The sequence below is a fragment of the Trematomus bernacchii genome, unplaced genomic scaffold (genome assembly GCF_902827165.1).
Source record: "Trematomus bernacchii unplaced genomic scaffold, fTreBer1.1, whole genome shotgun sequence".
NCBI classification, from domain to species: domain Eukaryota; kingdom Metazoa; phylum Chordata; class Actinopteri; order Perciformes; family Nototheniidae; genus Trematomus; species Trematomus bernacchii.
Genome location: NW_022987513.1, coordinates 6,092,603 through 6,116,940, shown reverse-complemented (window position 1 = coordinate 6,116,940; position 24,338 = coordinate 6,092,603). Strand labels below are relative to the sequence as shown.

The 24,338-nt window shown below is 40.1% G+C and overlaps 2 protein-coding genes across 2 annotated transcripts in view; both read left to right on the top strand.

Moving 5' to 3' along the window:
- The window catches only part of mtmr4 (myotubularin related protein 4), a 34,656-nt gene extending 31,555 nt beyond the window's left edge, over positions 1-3,101 (top strand). The window contains 2 exon segments of the mRNA XM_034112666.1: positions 228-316; positions 1,328-3,101. Coding sequence (XP_033968557.1) covers positions 228-316; positions 1,328-1,505 — 267 coding nt within the window. The 3' untranslated portion in view covers positions 1,506-3,101.
- Positions 3,102-9,440: 6,339 nt separating this feature from the next.
- ca4a (carbonic anhydrase IV a) lies at positions 9,441-19,898 on the top strand. Its single transcript, XM_034113586.1, has 8 exons — positions 9,441-9,550; positions 13,524-13,568; positions 14,329-14,493; positions 14,569-14,714; positions 16,429-16,521; positions 16,620-16,686; positions 16,778-16,941; positions 17,684-19,898. Exons 1-8 carry the CDS (start codon positions 9,442-9,444, stop codon positions 17,861-17,863), a joined length of 969 nt encoding a protein of 322 aa, XP_033969477.1. The 5' UTR covers position 9,441; the 3' UTR covers positions 17,864-19,898.
- The last annotated feature ends 4,440 nt before the right edge of the window (positions 19,899-24,338 follow it).

Sequence of the window (24,338 nt, the reverse complement as noted above, 5' to 3'; positions counted from 1 at the left end):
TAATGGGCAGGTGCATTCATATAGATCAGATCACCATAGTCCAGCACAGGTAAAAAGGTCAGAGACTTTTCCTGGCCTCAAGTGAGAAACAGGACTTGTTTCTGAAAAAGAAACCTAGTCTAATCCTAAAACAGAACCTTGTGGAACACCATTTGTAATGTTTAACCACTCGCATGACCCATTACTGCACACTGTTCTGATACAAATGTTTTTGTGTGTGTGTGTAGGTCACGAGGTGGGTGCCCGACCACATGGCCTCCCATTGTTTCAACTGTGACTGCGAGTTTTGGATAGCCAAGAGACGTCACCACTGCAGGTGGGGCTTCACCGAGGTTTTCTGACATTAATACACACAAAGAATCCTGAAATATCACATGTCGTCACAAATCAAAGGTAGAAGAGAAAGAAAACTAATATTTAACTTGGAGCATTGTTTCTAAAAATAATAATGCAATTTGCAAAATAGTTTTCACTCTGAATCGATTAAAAATATATTCTAACAATAATCTGTTAATAGATCATATCTACAACGTCTTTAGAGATTACCAGTTTCTAAAATGTCAATAACTTTTTAATTTAACAATGATTTAAAATAGAGATAATCAAGAAACATTTAAGAATCTGGGACCAAAACAAGTAAATATATTTGTGTCCTTCTCATTCCTTCTAGCCATTGTGCTTGTTGTCTCAACCAATGTGTTTTCCTAGTTAATACATCCTGATTAGTGTATTCACTAAAAGCATCACACATGAACATTTGAGCGCTTACTAGACACACGTTTCTCCTGGTGAGCCTTTGTTGCAGCACAATTCTGCCAAACTAGCAAGGCACACGCAAGATCATTATTTATTTGCTCTGCTGAAAAACTGAAAAATACCCTGAAAATACAGGGGAAGGACAAAATGCATACTACAGTAGATGTAGTTAACTGATTATCTGCTGCGACTTTTCGTAGCATGATTTTAAAAAAAATAATTAAATAAATCTCCTGTGTTTATGAAAGATGAAATAAAGTTGTTGTAATACTCATTTCGGCCACAAGAGGCTGAGATGCACCACATACCTATGTTTTCAATTGGAATTAGAGCTTGTTTTCTTTCAGGTTTTTTTTTCTTTATTACTTAAAGTGCTATATGTACCGTGTTGTTGAAGTGCATGGAACATTCTAAAATAATTTAACCTGCTTTAATCTTTTTTGTATCTGCACAGTTGTAAAACAGTAAACAGTTATATTCTTGTTTCTAAAGTCTTACATTTTTGCTGCTGGTTATAATACAGCGCACAGAACTTTAATGATCTAACTTCCTGTGTGCTCTCCCTCTTCAGGAACTGCGGCAATGTGTTCTGTAAAGACTGCTGCAACCTGAAGCTGCCCATCCCCGACCAGCAGCTGTATGACCCGGTGTTGGTGTGCAACATCTGCTACGACCTGCTCCTGGTGTGCCGCACCCGCGAGATCCGCAGCCAGCAGCTGAAGAAGGCCATCGCCACAGCCTCCAGCTGAGAGAAGCGTCGTTTAGCCTGGCCCGCCTCGGCACTGTCCTGCTCCTTTTGGACTGATGAGCTGAGCGCCCCGTTGTAACCGCAACCTGCCGTGGTTCTGGCTGCTGGGGGGAGGATGTTGAGGAGGAATTGTTACTCTTTGATAGGTTTGGGAGAAGAGATGCACTATGAGACTGTCCTGAGAGGCGGAAGAAAGGAAAGGGGAAGTGTGAGATGGAGGCGTGTCAGCATGGGGGAAACCCTTCTGATCAGAGACATTTTCAGGCCTGAGCCCTGCTGCGTCCAGCGGCCTCCACACGGCTCCGCCCCCTCCTGGAGCCCCGTACGAGGCTCTCCTCTCACCTGTCCACCCCCCTTTAGTACCAAACACCTGCACCCTCCTTACAGACACTGTCTCGCACTTCAGAGGACAATCGCTCGCCCTTCCTACGTGTCGGGGGACTCCGAAGCCTTTACCTGTACTACTGGAGGCTTTCAACTTTAAAAGAAAATAATTGCTGCTACAGTATTTAAAAGTCTAATTTTGTATTCTTATTTTTGTGCACTACTAGCTGTCGTGTGTTGGAGGGAATTTGAGACCAAACTTGAGCAAAAGGGAGAAATCTGCTGTTTACTTTGTCATTGCATCTTTTTTTCTTGGAGCTTGAATGTAATATGTAACGGATAACTGGATCGAGTTTTTGTGCATTGGTGGGTCGTATTTGTGTTTCATTGCTGCAATGTGTTCTCAAGATGATGTATATGCACAGTCAATGTGGTTCTGTCTTTATCGATGCTTTTCTCCAGTATAGCCATGTTGTGACATTCTGAGGGATGTGCGTGGACCGAGCGATGCAGTGATGCGTGTTTTGTTTGTTTAATGGGACGTGTGCTTGATGTGCTAAGAGGAAGAGAACACAATAACGATTGGAGACAGCAGATTTCTGTAACGTCTTCTTCTGATGTGGTGAAATGGCATTTGAAGGTACTGCAATGTGACAGAGGGAAGGTTTTCCTGCTGAGGTGTTTGTGAATGAATTAGTAATGTCCACATGAAGCTTGACGTCCACCTGACTGATGACTCCTCCGAGTGTTAACTGGCAGTAAAGACTGAACAAAGTGCTAGGAGTTTCTTGTTCTTTACAGGGGAGTTTGGCCACAGTCCCCTTTAAATACTGTGTTTGTGTCTACTGTTTGTTGAGACAATAGTGCCATATTTTGTTTTGTTTAAAGCCTTTTTCTTTCCTATGGATGGCAGCAGGTTTCTAATTGGCCACATTTCTGTATGTTTTATTGGTACAGATAGTTACCTACTTGATAACACTGAGAAAGCTAAATATTAACAGATGGTGCGCTTTGATAAGAGGCTAACGTTTCAATAGATGATGGGATGTCACTGAACTACTTAACCTGTGAGGTTATCCATTGTCTAATATTTGAGGTTTTTTCCACACGGTGTTCATGAAGTCGAAATGTCTAAGAGGAATTCAGAAATGTAACATACATAGTTATCTGATCCGTAGTGGTGGCTCAAACCTGTCACTTAATGAATAATTGTTGTAAAGAAATGCACTGTAAAAGATAAATCCCATGGGTTAAAATAAAAGATTATATCATGCATGTGTCTCTCAGCTTGATGATTTGCATGAAGCTCTGGAAATGGGTCAAGATGTTCTATAGGGGAGTGGGTTTAAACTCTTCTTTGGTCCAAAGTTATAAGACCAAAGTGTTATTGCCAGCAAGTCAGGTGTAAAATAAATAATTACAAAATCAGAAGGAAAATGACACCGTTAGTATTGCACTTCTCAATACCCACTTACAAAGGGTTTAACAGATCAAAATAAAATATAACTACAACATTTATTTTTTTATTTAGTAACAGTTATGGAAGAATATGTTTGCTGACCTCAGTTAGGGGAGTTCAACAGCTCCCCCTCTGAACAGTGGATGTTGAGATTGTCTGCTACTTGAGCTCTGTGATCATTTATGTGGGCTCTAATCTGAGGCTGATGTATTTATCCTCTGCAGCAGAGGTGTCTCTTGCTCTTCCTTTCCCGGGGGGGGGAGCCAGTTTTATCAAAGCGTTCGAAGGTTTTTGCGACTGCACTTGAGGATACATTCAAAGTTTTTGACATTTTCCGGATCGACTGGCCTTCATTTCTTTAAGTGATGATGGACGGTCGTTTCTCTTTACTGAGTTGAGTGGTTCTTGCCATAATATGGATTACAACAGCAGTCAAATAGGGCTTTCCACTGTGCACTAACCCTACCTCTGCACAACACAACTGATGGACTCAAACACATTAAGAAGGCAAGTAATTCCACAAATGGACTCTTGACAAGGCACACGTGTTAATTGTAAACCATTCCAGGTGACGACCTCATGAAGCTGACAGAGAAGCCAAGAGTGTGCAAAGCTGTCATCAAGGCAAAAGGGGGCTACTTTGAAGAATATAAAATAAAAATCATATTGTGGATTTTTTAACACTTTTTTGTTTACTACATAATTCCATGTGTACTTTCATAGTTTTGATTTCTTCAGTATTAATCTACAAAGTAGAAAAAAATCTAAATAAACAAAAACCATTGAATGAGGTGTGTCCAGACTTTTGACTGGTACTGTATGTCGAAAATATTTTTAAAAAACGACATAGCACATAGTATGTCGAAAATATCCGAAAAAAACAATAGTGTAGTATGTCGAAAATATGCAAAAAAAACACAGTATAGTATGTCGAAAATATCCGAAAAAACGACAATATCACCAACAAATGTTGAAAAAACTCATACTATAGTAACCACAAATAATATATAATATTTTGTTATTTCAAAGAAAAGTCAAACTTTAAATTCATAAGAAATTCGAAAAATGTAAGATTAGTTGTACAGTCATTTTCTAAAAACCAAAGACAAAATAAATTAGAAATATAAAACAAAAACAACCTCAAATACCAAAGAGGGCAAATGGTCTGTTGAGCGGTCAACACAACGCTTCCAGTAACATTTAGAATGATCAGTATACAAAGCAGTTCATAAAAGCTAAACCTTCGACCATCGATGATGGTCAAATTGAACCATCATAGGCTTCCAACCATATTTTGATATAATGAAATCCTGCTCCTACAGGTATGTGTAAACTCAGATTTAAGTGGAGCACAGAGAAACTTCAGCTAGAATGTAAAATAACAATGTTCTTCTTATGTCTGTGCACAATACAAAAGTGAAGTTAAATGTTTTGGTCACCAGGGATCTGAACACTTTTACCAGCACTGGGAAACAAAATAATGAAAACCCCAGCATTGCGCATCCTCCATTTTACCACCAGATGGAGCTGCATTATCATGGGTCATGGAAGGCTGTCCTTGTTCTGCAAGGAGAGCAGCACCGCAGCTCAGCTAAGGAACACATTCAAACATCATTTGACTGTTAATCATTTCTTAATTTCTCCCTTTTCTCTGACAAAGGCAGTTAGGTTCCTATGAATCAGAGTAATGTCATGTACTCTCCTGAAAACAAGCAAGTGAGAGAGGATCACTGGGAAAGTTTTACACACACGCACGCACGAGCACACACACACGCACACATGCACACACAGCAAAGCACACTAGCTGATTCATTTTTAGGAGGAACTTCAATGTCCCTCACTGTACTCACTCAGCATGATCAATAATGTAAGCTTGGGGTACTCTAAGTTTCCATCCAGTGAATAAAAAAAAGGTGACAGCTTTAAACTTTTTTCTCAGCCAATCAGAAAAAGTTGAAAAGAGATGCTGAGATTTAAAAAAAAGTTGTGCAAAGCGTTGCACTGACCGGGCAAGTTTTCATGGACAAGGTCAAGCTTTTTAAGATTCCACCTGATATCATCTGGTGTGTGTGTATGTGTGTGTGTGTGTGTGTGTGTGTGTGTGTGTGTGTGAGAGATTTGTTTACAATCTTTCTCTCTTCAGTCTATTTATTACTATTTGGGAATGTTTCAAACCACAAACTTTATTTTTTATTTTATTGTACATCCAACGTTTTCTTACAAGTTTTGTCAAATACAGGGGTTGAAAGCACTATGCCCAAGATGCATTTAATATAATAACACAATACATTTCCTTTTAAACTTCATTTAAAAGGTTTCCAATATGCAAAAACACTACACTCCTGCTAAAACTAGTAACTGCCTAAATCGCACAGTAATCATGAACATATATAATTATATTAATCCAATAAGAGTATAATACAACACTGAAAGGGACTGTTAGAAAAATGTCTTAGATAAATATCATTCGTCACCGCATATCAGGAAACATTTCTTTATTATCCTTGCAAGAATGGAAGCATAATCACATACAGAGCATTTGGTACAAATAGTTCCCGAACAGTGTCCTTGCACATGCATTACATTAGAGGGAGTTGCACAGTCACAGGATGCAGGAATACCGGTTCAAGGCAAAACATTGTTTTGTTAAGATTAGCTAAGGCTCACGTAAGAAATGATCTTGCTGTTCATCAGGGACGTGCACAGACATCTTTGGGGGCGGGAGCTCAAGTGGGAAAAAGGGCACTTCCCATAATCATTTATAAAAAAATGTTTTAAAACAAAAGGTTAAATATAGTTGCACATCTCTGACCCTGACTTTGACTCTGACTAATTTATTGTAATACCCTCACACTCACGCAATTGTTTAATACTCAGCAGAATTCTACAAAATAATCAGTTAACACAGAGACAATGGTCTTCTTTAGTATTCACTACGCACAAGAGCAGACAACAAACTAGTACAATTAATAGTTATTAAATGAGCAGCCAACAATCAAAATTATGAAGTTACTGTTTAAGAACATTACAGGCAAAAAGATCGTTTTTTCATGTAGCTACTTGTACATTTTGTTATTTTGGTCTGTTTTGCTTCCATGTTTTCTTTCACTCTAATGGAAAGAAAACTTCCAAGAAACACATATAAATGGTGTTCGTTTTACCATGTCTGAATTCATCTATAGATTTAAAGCTTATCTGCATTTAAACATAACATTTCAGGGGAAAATACTGACTTGACGTAAGTAAGGGAAGTTGTGAGGTGATATGTTTTTTTGTTTGTTTTTTGTTTTATCCTTTTAACCTGCAAGATCTATCTGCCTCTCAATTCAAATGTCAACTCACTACAGCAGCTGATGGACTGCTTAACAGAGATCAAATCCTGGCTGAGCCAAAACTTCCTCAACCTCAACGAGAGCAAGACCGAGGTCATCTTTTTTGGACCCCAACCTCCAGCCTCTCCGGTTGAAATTCTGGGCTCCCTCAATAAAAACATCCTCCCCTCTGTCATGAACATTGGAGTGACCTTCAATAGCGCTTTTAAATTTGATAAGCACTCCACATGACTCCTGACATGTGTGATTTTTTATTTTTGCTGTTGTATTTGTTGTAAAGTGTTTTTATTGTATGTACAGCAAATTGGCTCAACCAAAAATCGTTTTAAAAATGTGCTATATAAATAAAACTTGATTTGATTTGATTTGCAATGCCTTGGTAACTGCATGCAAATTAGCGCATTTTAATTCAGATAAGAGATAAGATAGTAGTTTATTACTAGTGTAGTTAACGCCTAATTTGCATATCAATGTGGCGATTGTGATGACGTTATTAGATACACATTCTACTGTATTCACATTTAGTGTCTCCCCTTAAGTACAGTACATTAGCCTGTATGCCCATGATAAATTGCCTTAGCTAAACCTTGAGCTAACTTATCCATTAGCTAGTAGCCTACCTTAGTTAATAGCCAGAGATGGGGTCGTTACTAAAAAAAAGTAATATATTACATATTACATATTACTTTAAAAAAAAGTAATATATTACACTACTTCGTTACTCTCTACATAAAGTAACTCGTTACTTTACTCGTTACTTTACTCGTTACTTTACTCGCAGGGCCGGCCAGCCCCTCCCTGCAGGCAGATCACGCAGACTGCTAAAGTTTCAAATGTTCTCTTTAGTTCAGCATAAGACTGATTCAGATAGCTCTGACCATGGCTGTCCTCTGTCTCCTGCTATCTGTATTTTGCGCAGTATATCTCTGAACGATGCGATGGTGATTCCACTGTGCAAATGGGCAACATTACCTCTACTATGAAGGATGCTACAAGCCTGTTCATCTCTGCTTTGGTTACCGGTCCTCCAAATTCTTGCGGCGGCGCACTCACAACATCCTCACTCTGGGTTCGGGGGTCCTTAGCTATTAGCTTCACCTTAGCATGTGTTCTTTGCAGGTGTTTGTTGAGGTTTGACGTGGTGTTTACAGCAGTGGATAACAGCTTCTGGCCTGGACACAGTTTGCACCTCACCGTCACATTCCTGTCTATTCTTCGGACGAACTCAAAATAATGGGCATACCTCCACCCCTCGAAAGTTATCGCTGACTCAGCCATGTTTATGCAGCACTGCACGCGGAGATGTGGACGTGCAAGTCGCGCAGATTACGTACATATAAACCTGCGGTGGAAACCCCTCTTGTCTGTCAGTGTGATTATGACTGATTTTATAAAAGTAACGAAGTAACGCGTGTCGGGGCAATGTTAGTAACTGTAGTGTGATTACTGAATTATAAAAGTAACGCGTTACACTACTCTGTTACCGACAAAAGTAATATTATTACAGTAACGCGTTACAAAGTAACGCGTTACTTTGTAACCCAACTCTGTTAATAGCCTATATTTGTTTTTGTCTTTTGGCTAATTAGCTGTAAACTCGAGGCACTGGCAGTTTAGTCATTTGTTCATCACCACTCAGCTTCAAACAAGCCAAGAAAAGCTGGCATAACATGGGACAGTAAAGTGGGAGGTGCTGCTACCTGTCTGTCTGAAGTGACTGCCGATGTCCGCACCGCTGTGCGCGAGACGCGGAGGGAGGGAGGGAGGGTAGAGAGAGCATCGGAACTTCAGTCTAATCTCCCGACCTGATATTTTTATTTTGTATTCAATCAATATATTTTTGGAAAGGGAAACTGTGCGCAAACAGCAGTTTGCTAGATATATATTCATTTATTAAAAAAATAAAAAGGGGAAAAAAGGGCACTTTCTCTGGAGGAAGAAAATGGCAGGGGCTCAAGCCCACTTTGTCTGTGTGCACGTGCCTGCTGTTCATATGTCTACCTCCATAGAGGCTGAATCATCATGTTAATGGTTGTCAGCTCATTGCTCTTCTAGATAATCATACATCCTGTTACGTACACAGCTAGGGCCTTTGTTATCATGTGCTACTCTGACATTGGAAGAGTACATTCAGTATTTTCCGAACAGGGACCATTCTGTAAAAAGTACTTTTGTTTCTGATAATGTACATACTTTTTTTTGCGAAAATAATGAATGCTATTATTTTACATTTTATTTTTTTTCGAGAGTGTACTTCCCTTGTCTTTGACATTATGTTTGTTTAAAAAAGAAGAATGGAGGTGGCTTTGAAAATAATGCTTTACAATTAAAATAAAACCACAACAAATGTTCAATGAAAGACTTATAATTGCTGTCAAAGGTGTCAAGTGCTACTTTAAACATTAAAAAAATAGAAGAAACAAGCTGGTAAAATATGCTTAACTCATAAAGCATAGTGCCAGTGTGAAACAGAATGACTCTAACCTTTAATGTGAAGGAACAGGAGGAGGGCGCTCAGTCCTCCTATAAGGATATCACTCTCTCTCTCTCTGAGGGCCACCTTGCCTTACCTGTGGAGCCTCAGGCTGCATTAATGATTAACACCATCAGACCCCAACACCGCCCTCTCACAGGAAGAGTTTCCATCAACACCATGACAGCAATGATTGCATTATTAGATGTGGCTCCTGCACACCGGGAGCATTGGGCCCCCCTCTTATCAGCGGAGAGCTTTATTAGAGGCGATGCCCGAAGGGGGAGGGGCCACTCTTTCTTTTCCTGTCGGGGTATGGTGATAGATAAGTATAAGACCCCCTGCAAGAATGCGATCACATTGGAAAAAACAGTCATTGCGTTTCCTTGCCTCCAACATGCAGCAACTGATCCTGCCCGCTCTGCTGGCATCCTGCTGGACCCTCTGCTCAGGAGCAGGTGAGTGCCCTCATCCAGAGCTGGGAAATATGTCTTAATTCCTCTCCTACATATACAAAAATGTTCAATGTTGTTGGTTAATTAATGTGAGTAATTTATCTTTTAATACAAGCATTTCTTCTGCCGAATTTTTTGTCATGTTTCTTATAATTTTGATCAAAATCTGTGATGTTGTTTTACATCAAAGCATGCAGGGGATACATGATTTATATCCGAGTTAAAACGCTATTTGATTTTGCGCAATACACATCCGAGCAATTCACATTTTTGTGCATTAATACATCAGAACGACAACAGCAGGTGAAGTTGCTTTTTACCAGTTGTTTTCAACCGTGCTAGGCACTTTGTTCAATTAGAAAGTTGATTTATTGCGGAATCCAAAGATTCAATGACAGAAATCCGAAAAAACATTGAGAGAGATGATCTGCCAAAAAAATATATCGTTAACCAAAGATCAGCAGCTCAAAAACCGCCTTCGTGACGCGCACACACACACCTGCCCTGTCTTGTCCTGTCCATCCACTGATGTGTGTGCGACGCGCTCATCTGCAACCTGCCGTCTAAGCTCCATGTTCAAGGAGACGAGAGGATACAGGGATCCTGGATCAGCTGAGCCAAAAGCAAAAACAGGCAGACCCGACCGAGCTGCTGAGACTCTCTCAGTCCCGACACAGGTCTCTCTCCCTCTCTCTCTCGCTCTCCCTCTCGTGCACCTGCTCTTCTGCACACTGAGCCAATGGCAGACATTTGGGTCCTCGCTGCCGCAGAGAGACGCGCCGAGCTGCTCTCCGCCAATGTCTCCACATTAACAGCGGGGGATTGTGACTTGTTAATTAGACAGAAAAGCCCAGAGGTTTGGAACCGACACTAATAGAGTAAATTATGAGTAAGTAATGACTGGCGGCTGAGGTCGTTGTTGGTGCGATTAATTATTAGTCATGTTAACTAATGCGCACACTTGGAAGAAAATGTCACAGGCTTTCCCGTGCTTCTTTCGATTGAATTCCAAGTATTTTCTTCTTTTAATGTGTCTTTTGAATAATATGATCAAATTAGGTGTAGTAAATTATCTTGCTGTCAGCCCAAGACACATTATGTAAAAAAAACACACCTATGTGACGCAAAAACAATGTCAACTATTATGGCAGTATATTTGTTTTGGAAAAGCTCCAGTTGACACTATTCAATGTGCGCTCATCATGCAGTGTTGAGGAGGAGCATCGCTGCGCCTCCAAACGGCAGCGCCTTGACTGAGCTATGCCTAATGCTGCGGTGTCCGAGAGGCTTCTGAGTTTTTGGGGTAAAAAGGAAACATTTTCAAACAATCCATACCATTTTTTGTGATTGCATTGGCAAAAGAAAGACCGAGTGCAAACCAGTCCTCATGTGGGAACCCTAAACCTCTCATCTCGAAGTTGGAGAGCCGTTTTGGCACACAAAGGACTGGCAAAGGGTTTCAATCTCTCTCTTTTTTTGATCGTGTTTAGTTTGAAATGTATGCCGCCTCCACAGAGCACAGTGTAGCTCGCGCGACACAATGGCATTAAAACCTCCGTCTGTCTCCGCCGCGCGCACGCAGACGTGGCCTATATTGGTTTTCTTTGCACTGCCTTTTATTTTCTTCTTCACAGTTTCCTCACTTTGCTCTCTTGGCAGATATCTCAGATTCATTGAAACACATCCATATTGTTCGTTTGCGCTACGGCTCACGGAGATCAAAGCCCGGCGCTTATTGGTCAAGAATTGTGCGGACAGAAATCTGATTGGCTGAGAGAAATACGCGCTACAAAAAGTCGTAAAAATAGATATTTCTACTCACAGACAGTGAAGGAGGAAGTTTTCCGTTTCATTGTTTAAATAAAACAGACCATAAATATCGAGTTGAAAACGTTATATTAGGCCTATAATGTATTAGTTTGAATTATTTTAGCAAGGTTTGTATAAAGTATTGGAAGTAAATAGCTCCAGGTTGTGTTATAGCCTACTATTAAACGATTATTATTTCTGTCCTGTAGTTGTTAGAGATTAAACTATATTCAAATACTTATACAAATGACAGTTAGTTGAATCTATAGCGGTATACTTTATTTTCTATGAGCTGTGTTTTGTATTAATGTAGTCATTAGTTAAGTAACCAGTGAATTTAGCAGCCAAATAAATGCATTGGAGTACATTGTACAATAATTTCCCACTGAAATTAAGTGGAATAGACATATAAAGTAAAATAGAATACTCCTACATGATAAAACAATATATATACTGTCACACTATCACAGTTATCAGATGTACATTATGTATTAGTATGATTTACAAAGCATGAATAAAAGTATTATTCGACTTTAGTATACACATTTTTTTGCATCAACCAAAACTTAAAGTACCATGGATAGGAATACATTAAATATATATATCATAAGTATTTTATTGTTGGGTTTTTAGTTATTTACGCATTGATGGTTTAATCACTTAAATGTTGCATCTAGTAAAGTAAGAACTTATTTATATATTGTATATGTTACTTAACGTATAATGTATGGGTAGCTTGTAAATATGTTATTGATAAAAATAAAAACAATCTAATTTTTTTTAGTCTGATTATCCAGAGGAAATAGTAACTAAAGCTGTCAAATACTTGAATGTTGTAAAGTAGTATAAAAATGATGAGCCGAATAAAGTATAAATAGGTCAGATTTGTACTAATAAGAGACCTCTGATTTTAGGATTTAGAATTATAAGATTCATCTTCAGTTGTTTGTTTGCAAATCCTTCAAAAATAACAACAATATACAAATAAATCGAATACATTTGCATCTCTTTATGCCCGGCCACCAGTACTTGAGTGTTGGCACCAGTGAATACAATGTGAATGTTGGCCCCCCTGCTGTATTTATATTCAGTAGGCATTATCACGCCAGAACAGGAGGTAACAGCTAACCAACATGGCAAAGAAACAAAACAGAGATTTCCTTCACACAAATGGGGAGAAGTCCTCACACCAATAACAGAGCGGGAGACTTTGCTCGTATTTTTTCAATGGCATGTGTGTTTTTTTTATAAATATTTGATTTCTTAGATAGCTGCAGATATTTGTTTCAGAGTACGGGGTGGAATCATGCAAACCAATTGTTAAATATTAATAAACCCAGAGACAAACATGTGACAATGGGACCTCCCTGATGCAAGAGATTGGCTCTGTGTTTATTTTGATAGCACGAAAAGATAAAGCACAGACAGCTACTTTCTTGTGTATAGGAAGACAATTCCTGTGTATAGGGGTTTTGTATGGCCGGTAAAAACCGCTGACTTAAACCAACATGAGAACAATCCACTGTTTGCAGTAAGGAGAACAAATCAACTATAAATATAAGGTCACATTTGTAAATACACATGACAACCCAGCGGGACAGTGTATATGTTCATCACAATAGGCTCAGGCTTGCTTGTGTCACACAGAGGTTATCACTGCAGGCTAGGGCTGTGCGATTATGGCAAAAATCCTAATCACGATTATTTTGGTCAATAATTGATATCACGATTATTAAAAACGATTATCCATTTACTTTGAAAACATCCATTTATTGAAACAAAAATGTGAACAGTATATGTTTAACAGTTGATTACCCTGAACTTTAAGTATAATTCAACTGAAAAAAAAAAACAAAACAAAAAAAAAAAAAATTAATAATTACATTTTTTTTTTTTTTAATAAAAATAATAATCGTTTTATTTCGATTACGTTGTTTTCGTAATCGTTGCAAGCCAAAATCGTAATCGAGATTAAAATACGATTAATTGCACAGCTCTACTGCAGGCTGACTGATACTGTGTATGTGTATGTGTATGTGTATGTGTATGTGTATGTGTATGTGTATGTGTATGTGTGTGTGTGGTTGTGCTGACTTACAATATTAAGTCATACAAGTGTCACTTTTTGCTGTGACAATTCTACAATTTCCCAATTTCTGTGTTTCAGATTGGTGCTATCAGTCGCAGTTCAGCTGTGATCATCCTTGCAATGGTAAGATTTTTAAAATAGGATAAGTCAAACATTGTTTGATTATGATAAAACTTTATTTATATAGTGGTTTTAAAAGCTAATTACAAAGTAATTCACACAGGAGATAAAGCAACCACAAGTGCAAACAAAATTGTAATGTAACAACTAAGTGAAATATAGAAAAAATGCAGCACAGAATAAAATACTTTGAGAAAATAACCCTGATTTGGCTGATGTTTGGACAAGTTGTACTGACTTGCAATACTTATAGAGTTACAGTTATGTTATGATGATGCAAAAAAACATGGAATATGCTGTTGTTTGCAATTGAAAAAAGATTGAAACTTGCTATGTTGTAATTGAAATATTTAATCTAAAGGGAAAATGGAGAAGACTATGGACTGATCCATGTGGTACTCCAATAATACATTTGGTGGTTGAGGATTTACAGTCCCTGAGATGGCACTCATGTTGTGCTCCAAAAAATAAATTAAAGAATCTCAGGAACAATGGGTCTTTCCAGAAGTCATGATCGCTTTATGTGATATAAAGTATGTGACTGAACTTGTGGTGCTTGGTGACAAAAACCTTTTTCCTTCTATCGCAAAACCAACCAGAAGGAACTCTATCCTATATGGGTGAAAGGCTCTTGCCAACTCGTACCATTATCTCCAATACTTAGCAAATCACAACAGCAATTTAGACTACAAGTCAGAAGAAAATTATCTGTTTTGATTTTAGAGTTGAATGTCCCTTTAAATTTGTATTTTTCTTGTTTTAGGCCCAGAGAAGTGGAACCACGCTAACAGCAACTGTGAAGGAAAACAACAGTCGCCCATCAACATCGTCACCAGAAAGACTTTAAAGGATGAGAGACTGACTCCTTTCAAGTTTGATAACTACCAGCAGATCTTCAGAGGCACGATCAAGAACAACGGCCACTCAGGTGAGCATATGTTCCATCAGATAGCCTTCAATGCAGTTGAGCTGTTATGTGACTTTTGGTGTTTGCCTTCTACAGTTCAGGTGGGAGTTCCTCACCTGAGCACCGTCTCAGATGGAGGCCTGCCGACCAGCTACAAGGCGGTGCAGTTCCACCTGCACTGGGGCAACAACGGGGGGGCCGGCTCCGAACACACCATCGATGGAGAGCAGTATCCCATGGAGGTATATTAACCTTAACAACACACACAGCTTGTCTTTAGTGAAGGTTAAGGATCAGGTCTCTGTTCCTGTTTTTATTGTACAATGCCTTGTCTTTTTACACAAACAAATTCCCAAATTGGGATCAATAAAGTACCATCTTATCTCTTATCTTATCTTATCTGTATGGATTAAACTTTTCATATGTGAATATACTGTAAATTCTATATTTTTCTCACAAAAGAAAATTAGTGCATTAGTCCACCTTTCAATGCTAACTTTCCTACCTGACTGTGGCTCCCAGCCTCAAGCCCATTCATTCCTACTCAATACATTAATATTTAAAAAGAGGGCACAAATATATTGCTGTAGTTTTTGTTTTTTTACAAAGGCTTGAGTAGTGTTTTGTTTGGAGCTATTTTCTGCCATAGATTCAGCGATTTAGTGAGTATTTATAGCAGCAGAAATGTGTATAAAGGGTTGACTCATGCTGAAGGAACGTGTCACCCAGTGTTATGATGTGGATCACTGATTATTGAAACAGAGCTCGCTGGCACAGATGAATGAGATATTTCAGGCTTTGGATAAACAGGCATGTTTGTACAATAGCTTTGGTCTTCAAGGAATTTGTTGAGAATAAATAATATCACCAGACTTAAAGGTGTCCTATCATACAAAATGCACTTTTTTATGTCTTTTATACATAAATATGTGTCCCCGGTGTGCCAGGGAACTCACAAAGTGCCTCTCTCTTTTACTCCGTACCCACATCTCTAAAAACGGGGGTACAATGGAGCTGATCCAAATTTGCGTTCGATATGACGTAATATCGGAAATGTGGGCTGGCTTTACACCCACGGCCCTATCAGAAACGTCGCTATCAGAAATAATGCGCGACGTGTTTTGGACGTAATATGGTCTTTGTTTACATTAGCAAGCATCGATAAACCCTCACAGCTAACCTGTACTGGAGAGAGTATGTGTAAAAAAAGCAGGACATAAAAAAAAGAACTCACCTTGTGGTAAACCCGCAAGAAAATAAGCATTTAAACTCTATACTGTTTCAGAAGTGAAATCCTTGAAGTGGTTTGGAACATGATTATGGCATTTAATCACGGCAGCATTTAGCTGCATCTGAGCAGAGCAGACAGCCTGCTCGTCACAGAACTCACAGTGTGCCTGCTGCTCAAAAGGGGGGCGGGGCCAGCAGAGAATCAGCCATTCTCTAACAGGGCTGAAATAGAGGGCTATGAGGTATTTTGAGGTGTATTTTTAGTAAAACACATGATAGATATGTTTTTTATATATTTTTATATATCTGATAGCATGATAGGAGATCTTTAATATTTAAATGGTCAAAATTACCAATTGGGCCTTCTCTCACATTTAGATAGAAAACTGATTCACTTGAACTATGTCAAGTGTTAAATTCTTAAAGCATGGAATCTACTCAACAAACTAAAAAGGCACTTAGAGAGAGCATGAAAAAAAGTCAAATATAATATATGTATAAGAGATGGAATTAGGATCCACTCAAAAACGTTATGTGTTATTCTTTGACCTATACAATATCCTTCCACCAAGTTTTTTATGAAATAGGTCCAGATGTTTTTCTGTAATTTCTGTAACAAACATCAAAACCAAACCAAAAATGTTGGCAGAGGCACTCCTATTTTACAGACACTGTTAAACATGACTTTGTTTGAAAGTGGTAACATCAGCAATTTGGTCTCAACAGCTGCACATTGTGCACATGAAGCACCATTACAATGATCTGACAACAGCCCTTTCAGACCCAGAGGGAGTTGCAGTCCTTGGGTTCTTCTACGAGGTAACCATTTTAAATCCTGTATCCTGAGATCAATCTGTTTTTACAGAACCGACTATGTTAGGATGACACAGTGCTGAAATGTGAATTTATATTTCCAGACGTCGAATAGGGCAAACCTAAAGTATGACCCCATCATCAATGCCCTACGAAGCATCAAAAATGCAAGTAAGTTGTAAAGTTAAATTATAAGCAAGTAAAGAATTCTGGCTGTTCAGCAGTGATGCCAACAATTTATCTGTGGCTTTTCTGTTTTCAGATGGCAACACTTCTCTGCTTCCCGTCTCCCTGGCACAACTCATCCCAGCTGAGCAGAATCTGACCAGCTACTACCGCTACAAGGGCTCTCTGACCACTCCAGGCTGCACGGAGGCTGTGGTTTGGACCTTGTTTGAGAGTCCCATCCCTCTAAGCATGGAACAGGTTAGCATTAAGACTTCAATCTGCAAACTTGCTTAAAGGTCTCATATTATACTATTTGTAGGCATATACGTCTCAGATATATAAATATATATTAAAAAACATGTCTATGAAGTGTTTTGCTCAAAATACCAAACAGATTTTGTATGATAGGAGACCGTTACAAAATTCCCGATATCTAACTAAACATTTCTACTGTGTTCCTTCTCATAATGACCATGTAATAATTGAAGTATAATGAATAGGCTGGATTAAAATATTCCAGGGACCCAGTATATAATCACCTTGTAAGGGGTCCTGAAAAAAAAGAGAACCTCTGCTTGAGCTTTTGCTTGGTTCCTATAACCTTTTTTAGTGGAATACTGTTTTTTTTTACCTCATTGTGCCCCATTTGGAGAATGAAAAGGTGGAATATGATGGAATTTGGTGGACCTCATAGACATCTAAAATGTGACAAGGGGCCCCAACAAGACACTGCTCTTTTGTAAGCAGTCACATACCATACAGTTGAGGAACCACTGGTCAGCAATGTGTGGTATTTCATAACCATTCATAAAACCTCTTTTATAATTTTTTGTAATCAAAGCTGTCAGATAAAGATAATTGAGTAAAGAGTAATGTTTCCCTCTGTAGAAGAGTGAAAGGTATAAAGCAGTGTCAAATGGAAATACACAAAGAAAGTACAAGAAATACAATATTGTACTGACATTTAGACCCTTTGTGTCCATCTTCTATCTTCCTCCAGTTGCGGGCGTTCTCTGAGCTCAAGTTTCACGATGGAACCTTGATGGTAGAGACCTTCAGGCCGGTCCAGCCCCTGAACGGTCGGCAGGTGTTCCGGTCGGGAGGCGCAGTGATCCTGGCCAGCTCCGCCCTCCTGATGGCCACCATCGCCACGGCCTTGGGACTATCCCAACCCAACTAAAGCGAAGCATTCCGTGCTGCACTGCGACATCCATGAACAAAATTAGTTCTGTATCACTCCTCAGCTGAACCCCGGTTTGTAACATCCTCATCGCATGGTAGCTAAGATGATAGACCACGTCGTAGTGCAGGCAGGACTTACAGTGTTCCCCTCTTACAACACAAATGACCGAGGCGTTTCAGGAACGTCTTACGAATGGTGCTGTAAGGGTTCGATCAGCATTCATGCATGCATAGCGAAGTCTCATTTCAGCATTGTGAATGTGCCATAAAGCAGGTTACCAAGCACTCAAACTGAATTCAAACGTAACATCAGATCCCTGAGTCATGCACTCATTTTACACAGAGTCATCCTACACCAGCAAATACTCGCACACTTTAGACCGCACACTCCTTGTCCAATGTCAGGTACATTTAGCCTCTGATTTATGTTAGTGCTAGTAGCCAATGTTTGTGCCAAAGTCAGCCTCACGACCCGCACGTGATGAGCAGTTCTCAATGGGGCGTGTGAACGGCACAGAGCTATTAATAGCAGAACTGAGTCAAATAAACACGCTCCATTTCAAAGCCAGCGGTCAAAGGAGTCAGCAGATTGGCTTCTCTTTCAAAGTCCAGGCGTGCACGCCGAGGCCGGCAGGTGAACCCGTGCAGCCACTCAGTCAGCAGTTAGTCTGGGAAAAGAGGGAGGTTAAGGGGTGTGAGGTCTTGCATTTCTTCATGGGAATGCAGTGTCAGGCGCAGAGCTGCAGTCTTTTACCTATATAAGTCAGAAGCCATGTTAACACCTGGCGTTAGCATGCACATCAAGTGATCTGATCACACGTGGAAAGATCCAATGCGTCAGTTCATACCAACAACAACGTCAAGCAGCATGATACACGCATGGTATAACGTCATTTCTCCCGTGTGTTTTTGTAAAACATTTTTACTTTTGAAATCAATACTCATTGGAAATTCCTCCTAGTCAAAGATCTTGAAGTGTTTGACCCCTTGTCAGCAATTAGTCTTCTAGTATGAGAACAACAACTGTACGCCTCCCGAGTGAACAGTACGACTTTAAAAGTTGTGATAATTAACCTTGCTTTAAAAATGTGGACTGAGTGATCAAATCTTAATGAGTCTTCAATGCATCTTGGGAGTAGTCAACCCTGTACTTAGAGTTGATCAACTGTGATGGGATCACCAAATAACGCATGTAAACGCCAGGTGTGAACAGGGCCTTTACTACTAACACCTGGGACAAAGATGAAGCTGCAGAGAGGCTAATGTTTATGCTAATCAAGTTAGGGACAGCCTGGTTTCAGGGATAAGAGAAGATCATCTGTGGCGCGAGGAAACAGTTATCAACCTGCTCATTAAAAAAAAATCATTATTTGTATAAACATCTCGAACACTTGCATGACCCTGCATGTCTTGATGTTCCAGTTAGTGAGCTGCGTGAACATGGCTGCTTGAGTTAAGCGGCACACACACAAAACTGTGCTTGCCAAATTCATACACACTCAGGCGCTTAATTTCCCATGTTTGACCCATGAAGTTCAGTGAGCTTATTTTAACGAACATGTGACTGCGTTCATGGCTTGTATTACAGGGTCTCGGATGCACTGAATGTTATCGACTGTGAATTACACCACACTGAGTTCTCACTCATTTATTAAGGAGGACATGTTATGTATTCTATAGTCAGAGATCTGAGAGCAAGTATTTATGAGAGGATCAAGCAAGGAATCTGTATATTTTCCATTGTTTCATAAGGAATCAAGTTATCTTTCTATGCTGTGCCATTGTACATAATATGTATTTATGTATTGAATGTGTATATTGATATGAGATGCACAGTTATCGTTATTTATGTATTTCAAAGTTGATATATGAATGCTAACCCATATATGAAGCATCAAGTTGTCCAATCGAGTTTACTTATGCTGTCAAAGTGTATGAGATTGTCAGGTTGTAATGCTTAAAAGTGTCATGAATATTATCGAGAATGTGTTCCAACTGAACAAAAGCAATAAAATACTTACATACCTTTTTAATGACAGTCTCTTTTGCTTGCACACGCACAATACAAGCAATATGAACCAGTGATCAAAACAGTGTTTAGCTTCAGTGTCCGCCCTGCATCTCTGCTTCCGCACTGTGAAAACTGATACCTGAACACACTCTGTTGGCTCTGTTGTTTGTCTGCTGGCTCAGACACACAGACAAGCTTCTCACTCTTCCCGTCTGATTCCCCTTCAGCCTGTTAGGAGAGTCTGAGGGCACACAGATCTCTATCCCTTAATCCTTTTCTAATTGACTTGTTGTTGATATTATAGAGGCTGTAATACAGTGTTGCATCATAGCTCTCTATGCTTAAAACACCTGTTCAAGTCTATACAACAACACTGTCCTCTAAAATAGATTACAGGTTACATCCCCTACCCCCTTCTTTTGCTTTTCTCTCACAGTCATTAAGGAATCAAGAGGCTTATTGTGATGGACAGGCTGAGGAAGACACCAGCCCTTCACAGGGACACGCACGAAGACAGAGTTCAGACAAAAGCTTGAATGAAAGCCTCTCCTTCATTCCCCTGCCCGGGCCTCTATTGCTTCTCCAGTTAAGCATCAGGACAGACCGGTGATCAAAGGGTGGATCCTTCATATCTATTAGGGTTACCTTGGTCTTCTAGTCAGGCTTCTAGGAAAGCACCCATACAACCTCATTAACTCCTAAATCTACCTTCAAATGCCCCATGTCCCTGGGACAATGGGCACCATTCTCCGCAGTAGAAACCAGAGGCATCCTGATATTGAAAGTGACCCTTTCTGAAACACTCACAGCAGCCCATCAGATATCCAGCTGCAGTTAAAGGTCACTGGGCCGCTCTTTGTCCATGTGTTCAAGAGAAAAACAAACAGTGTCACCTTTAGTGGCTTTCTATAGTCCCTTTCACACACTGCAAGCCTGACATGATTTGAATGACATGGAAACGCAAATGTTCGAAACAGTTCAATAGAAGCTCCCTGTAGTCTGTTCCTATTTCAACCCATTTTGAAGGGCCCCACTAATTTGCAATTGCCGTTGATGACGTTTCTATCGCTGCTGGCTAAAACTTAAATAAGGGTAATTTACACAAAATGGTAACAAAATGTTTAACTGTAGAGACAACAAATCAGGGACTTCTATTAATGTACATTGTCCGAAAAATTCAAGGTTCAGCAAGAAAACTGACCAAATTCCAAACGTAAAGTTGTTTTGCTTATAGGGTGGTGCCTCCTCTATATAGGTCCATAGGTCCTATCCCTTCCTTAAACTTACAATCGCAACTTGCAATCGTATTTCCAGTAAGTGAGAAGGCTTCTGAAACGCCCAATCTCCTGTTGTGTGCTACGTGTGAAAGGAAACTCGCGACAATGTGCTGACCTTCTTCTCTGGACATTGTCTGAGGTTCATACGACAAAATGGCTCTGTGATGTCCCTTCTTCTTGCATCATGAACGGTCTATTGATAGAGGCTAAATGTTTGTTTAAGAGCCGAGCTGTCAGCAAGGGATATCTGTGGCCCAATTAACTTTACTCTAATTCAATGATTCACCTTATTGTGCTGCCAGTGATATATATCTCACAGAGATGTCTGCCAGCAATGGCGGGCATAATGTAACGTTAGCCAACTGTGAGGAAAGACTCCTCTCGTCATATGGCAGCACACAGCAGCTAGCCAACAACAGGGAAGCTGGAGGAAGCAATCTACCAAGGGCCAAACATTCATTTCCTCTTAAATTGAACTCAGCGAGATAGGCTATGAGCAGAATGTTGCTTTGTCCTTTAGCACACAAGGGCTTTCATTCAAGAGAAACAGCAGCAAAGCAGCAGGGGACCATTAACTGCTAATATCTGTTTTAGGAGCTATCACAGCCATTAGCATACATTTCCCATCAGTGGAGATGGGAGTAATCTATACACAGCGGCTGACCGGTTTACATCCAGTGCGGAGAGCGAATGTGAAGCGACTTAAAGCCTTTTGATCTCACAGAGCAGGACAATGGGTAAATCACCGGTTTTAAAAAGCCTTTTCAAAAACATCATTCTTCCTTTCAACAACACTTGCGTTTCAAATGCTGTGGAGGTCAGAGGTCATTACGGACAAAACTTCAAAGTGAACTGTGGTGTCTTAATCTGGGAGCCTCGTTTGTATCTTGCTCAGCGCTCTGGTCCACTGAGGTGTTCCAGGAGCACAATGGTATCTGGTTGAGAGGCGATGAGCTGAGCTGTGCAGGCGGCCCGATGAAAGTGGAGTCAGTAAAGCAGACAGACCTGGCTCTGAGGCCGGCCGATGAGAGTCAGCTGAAGCGAGAGGTTAACCAATGTAATCCCTTTTGGAGCAGCAGCTTTGGGAAAGTGATCTTGATTACTCTGGCTCAAAGTTCATGGAGGGATAAGACTGTTTGATGCACAGATATGGAAGAAAGCCCCGGTAGACTAATAGATGGACACTATTCAATTAAAATAATTCCCCTCTACACTCAGGGGGATTTCTGTCATTAATTGTGAACACAATCGGCTCACCCCTTTCTCAAAGGAACTTGAAGGATAGGATCAGATGTTTGGAGTCAGGCTCAATGCACATGTGACTGTATGTACAGACATAGATTTAGCAGTTGCTGTAATCTTCCCTCCTGTCCATCCTGGCCCTGAAGGAATCCTCTCCTAACATGATTCTAGTGTTCGTGATGGTGAACAAAATTCACCCCTTTCATTCTTTAAAAAATATATTAAATATCCAACCAAAACAAATATAACTCATTTCGTAAGTCAAGTCAAATATGCGCCTTCCATGTGTTTTTATTATATATTATACTTCAGGTTTATTACCTCTATCTTTCTTTTGTGTAAAGGGAACACTCAAATAAAAAAAAGAGGGGATTTTGCAATAAATACATATTTAATATGTCAATGAAGAGACCAACACACTAGCACAATTATTGTGTACCATACACTTGTGTGTTAGTGATGTACAAGACAATTATTTTCACCGTATCAGTTCATTTTAATATGATACAGGTACATTTATCTAACCATTCAGTCTGTGCATGTTCAACCGCAAGCTCTGCCCCATTTAAAGGACACCTATCATGCTATATTTAAATGATATATTGTAGGGCCATACCTATATAAGGTATATTTATACGTTTCTGTTTTCAAAATACCAAACAGATCATGCATTTTAGCCATGCCTCATTTCGCTCTATTTGCTGTTCTCCAGCCCTGTTTTTGCAGGGGGCTGATTCTGTGAGCTGCAGCTGACCACGCCCCCCTGCAGGAGAGGGGAGCGTGCTCTGATCAAGTCAGAAGAGGGGGAGAAAAATAGATCTCCGTCCTCCGTGTTTTATTATATTATTATAGGCCTATAGAGTCGTTATTCATTTGTTTTAAAGCTCAATAAATAACAAAGAAGACCTTTGACCGGCACTTTTCTAATTTTGTCCGGAAGATTTAAACTTTAACGGACATCTTGACCGGCGAAAGAAACTGAAACTCTGCCGCACAGTCCCCTCGTTCCTTGGAAGAGGCGGAGAGGTGGGTGTTTGTCATCTGCTGGTGGACTAACCGGAGAGAATTACAGTGCTTGCCTCGACGGGGAGGGATTGCATTGAATTAAAGCAGCGGGAGCAAACGCTTGCCTCGGGGAGGGAGAAAGAAAGCCACAGCGGAGAATAAACAGAAGGAGTCGATAGGGACTTGGCTTGGCAACTGGAAGGTCACCAGTTCGAGTCCCGGCAAGACCAAATGCTACCGAGGTGTCCCTGAGCAAGGCACCGTTCCCTACACTGCTCCCCGGGCGCCGTCCACGGCAGCACACTGCTCCTAACACTAGGATGGGTCAAATGCAGAGGAACAATTTCGTTACATAGTACCTGTACTGTGAAATGACAATAAGAGCAATTTAATTTAATTAATTTAACCATAGCAACCATGCGCGGGAAGTCTTCTTCGCTGCTTTTGTGGCAGACTACAGCGCCACTTACAGGCCTGGCATATGTACTACAGCGTCTCCAGCGCTTTCGAGCGGCAATGGCCGGCCGTGGCCCAACCCCACATTCCCCTGATAGGTGGAGAGTTGGCCCAATAGCCGTAGCGCCACTTTACTGACGTCAGTCAGTCAGATCAGATCCGTTGCAGCCCCTTTTTTAGAGATTTGGGTATGGAGGAAAATAGAGAGGGTTGTGTTTTCTGACACTTGGTGAGTTCCCTGGAACACCGGGGACACATATTCATGTATAAAAGACGTACAAAAGTGCATTTTGCATGATAGGTCCCCTTTAAATAAATGCACAGGCTTGCAGGTGCACACTTGTGTTTGTGGAGCCTGTCAGACTTGAAAACATGAGAGCATAATTGACATTGAGGTGAACTTGATTTATATGGTTTCCCCAGCTTCATAAACCTGAAAATAAAATGGAAAGTATTTTTATCCTCATACACAGGATAGCAGT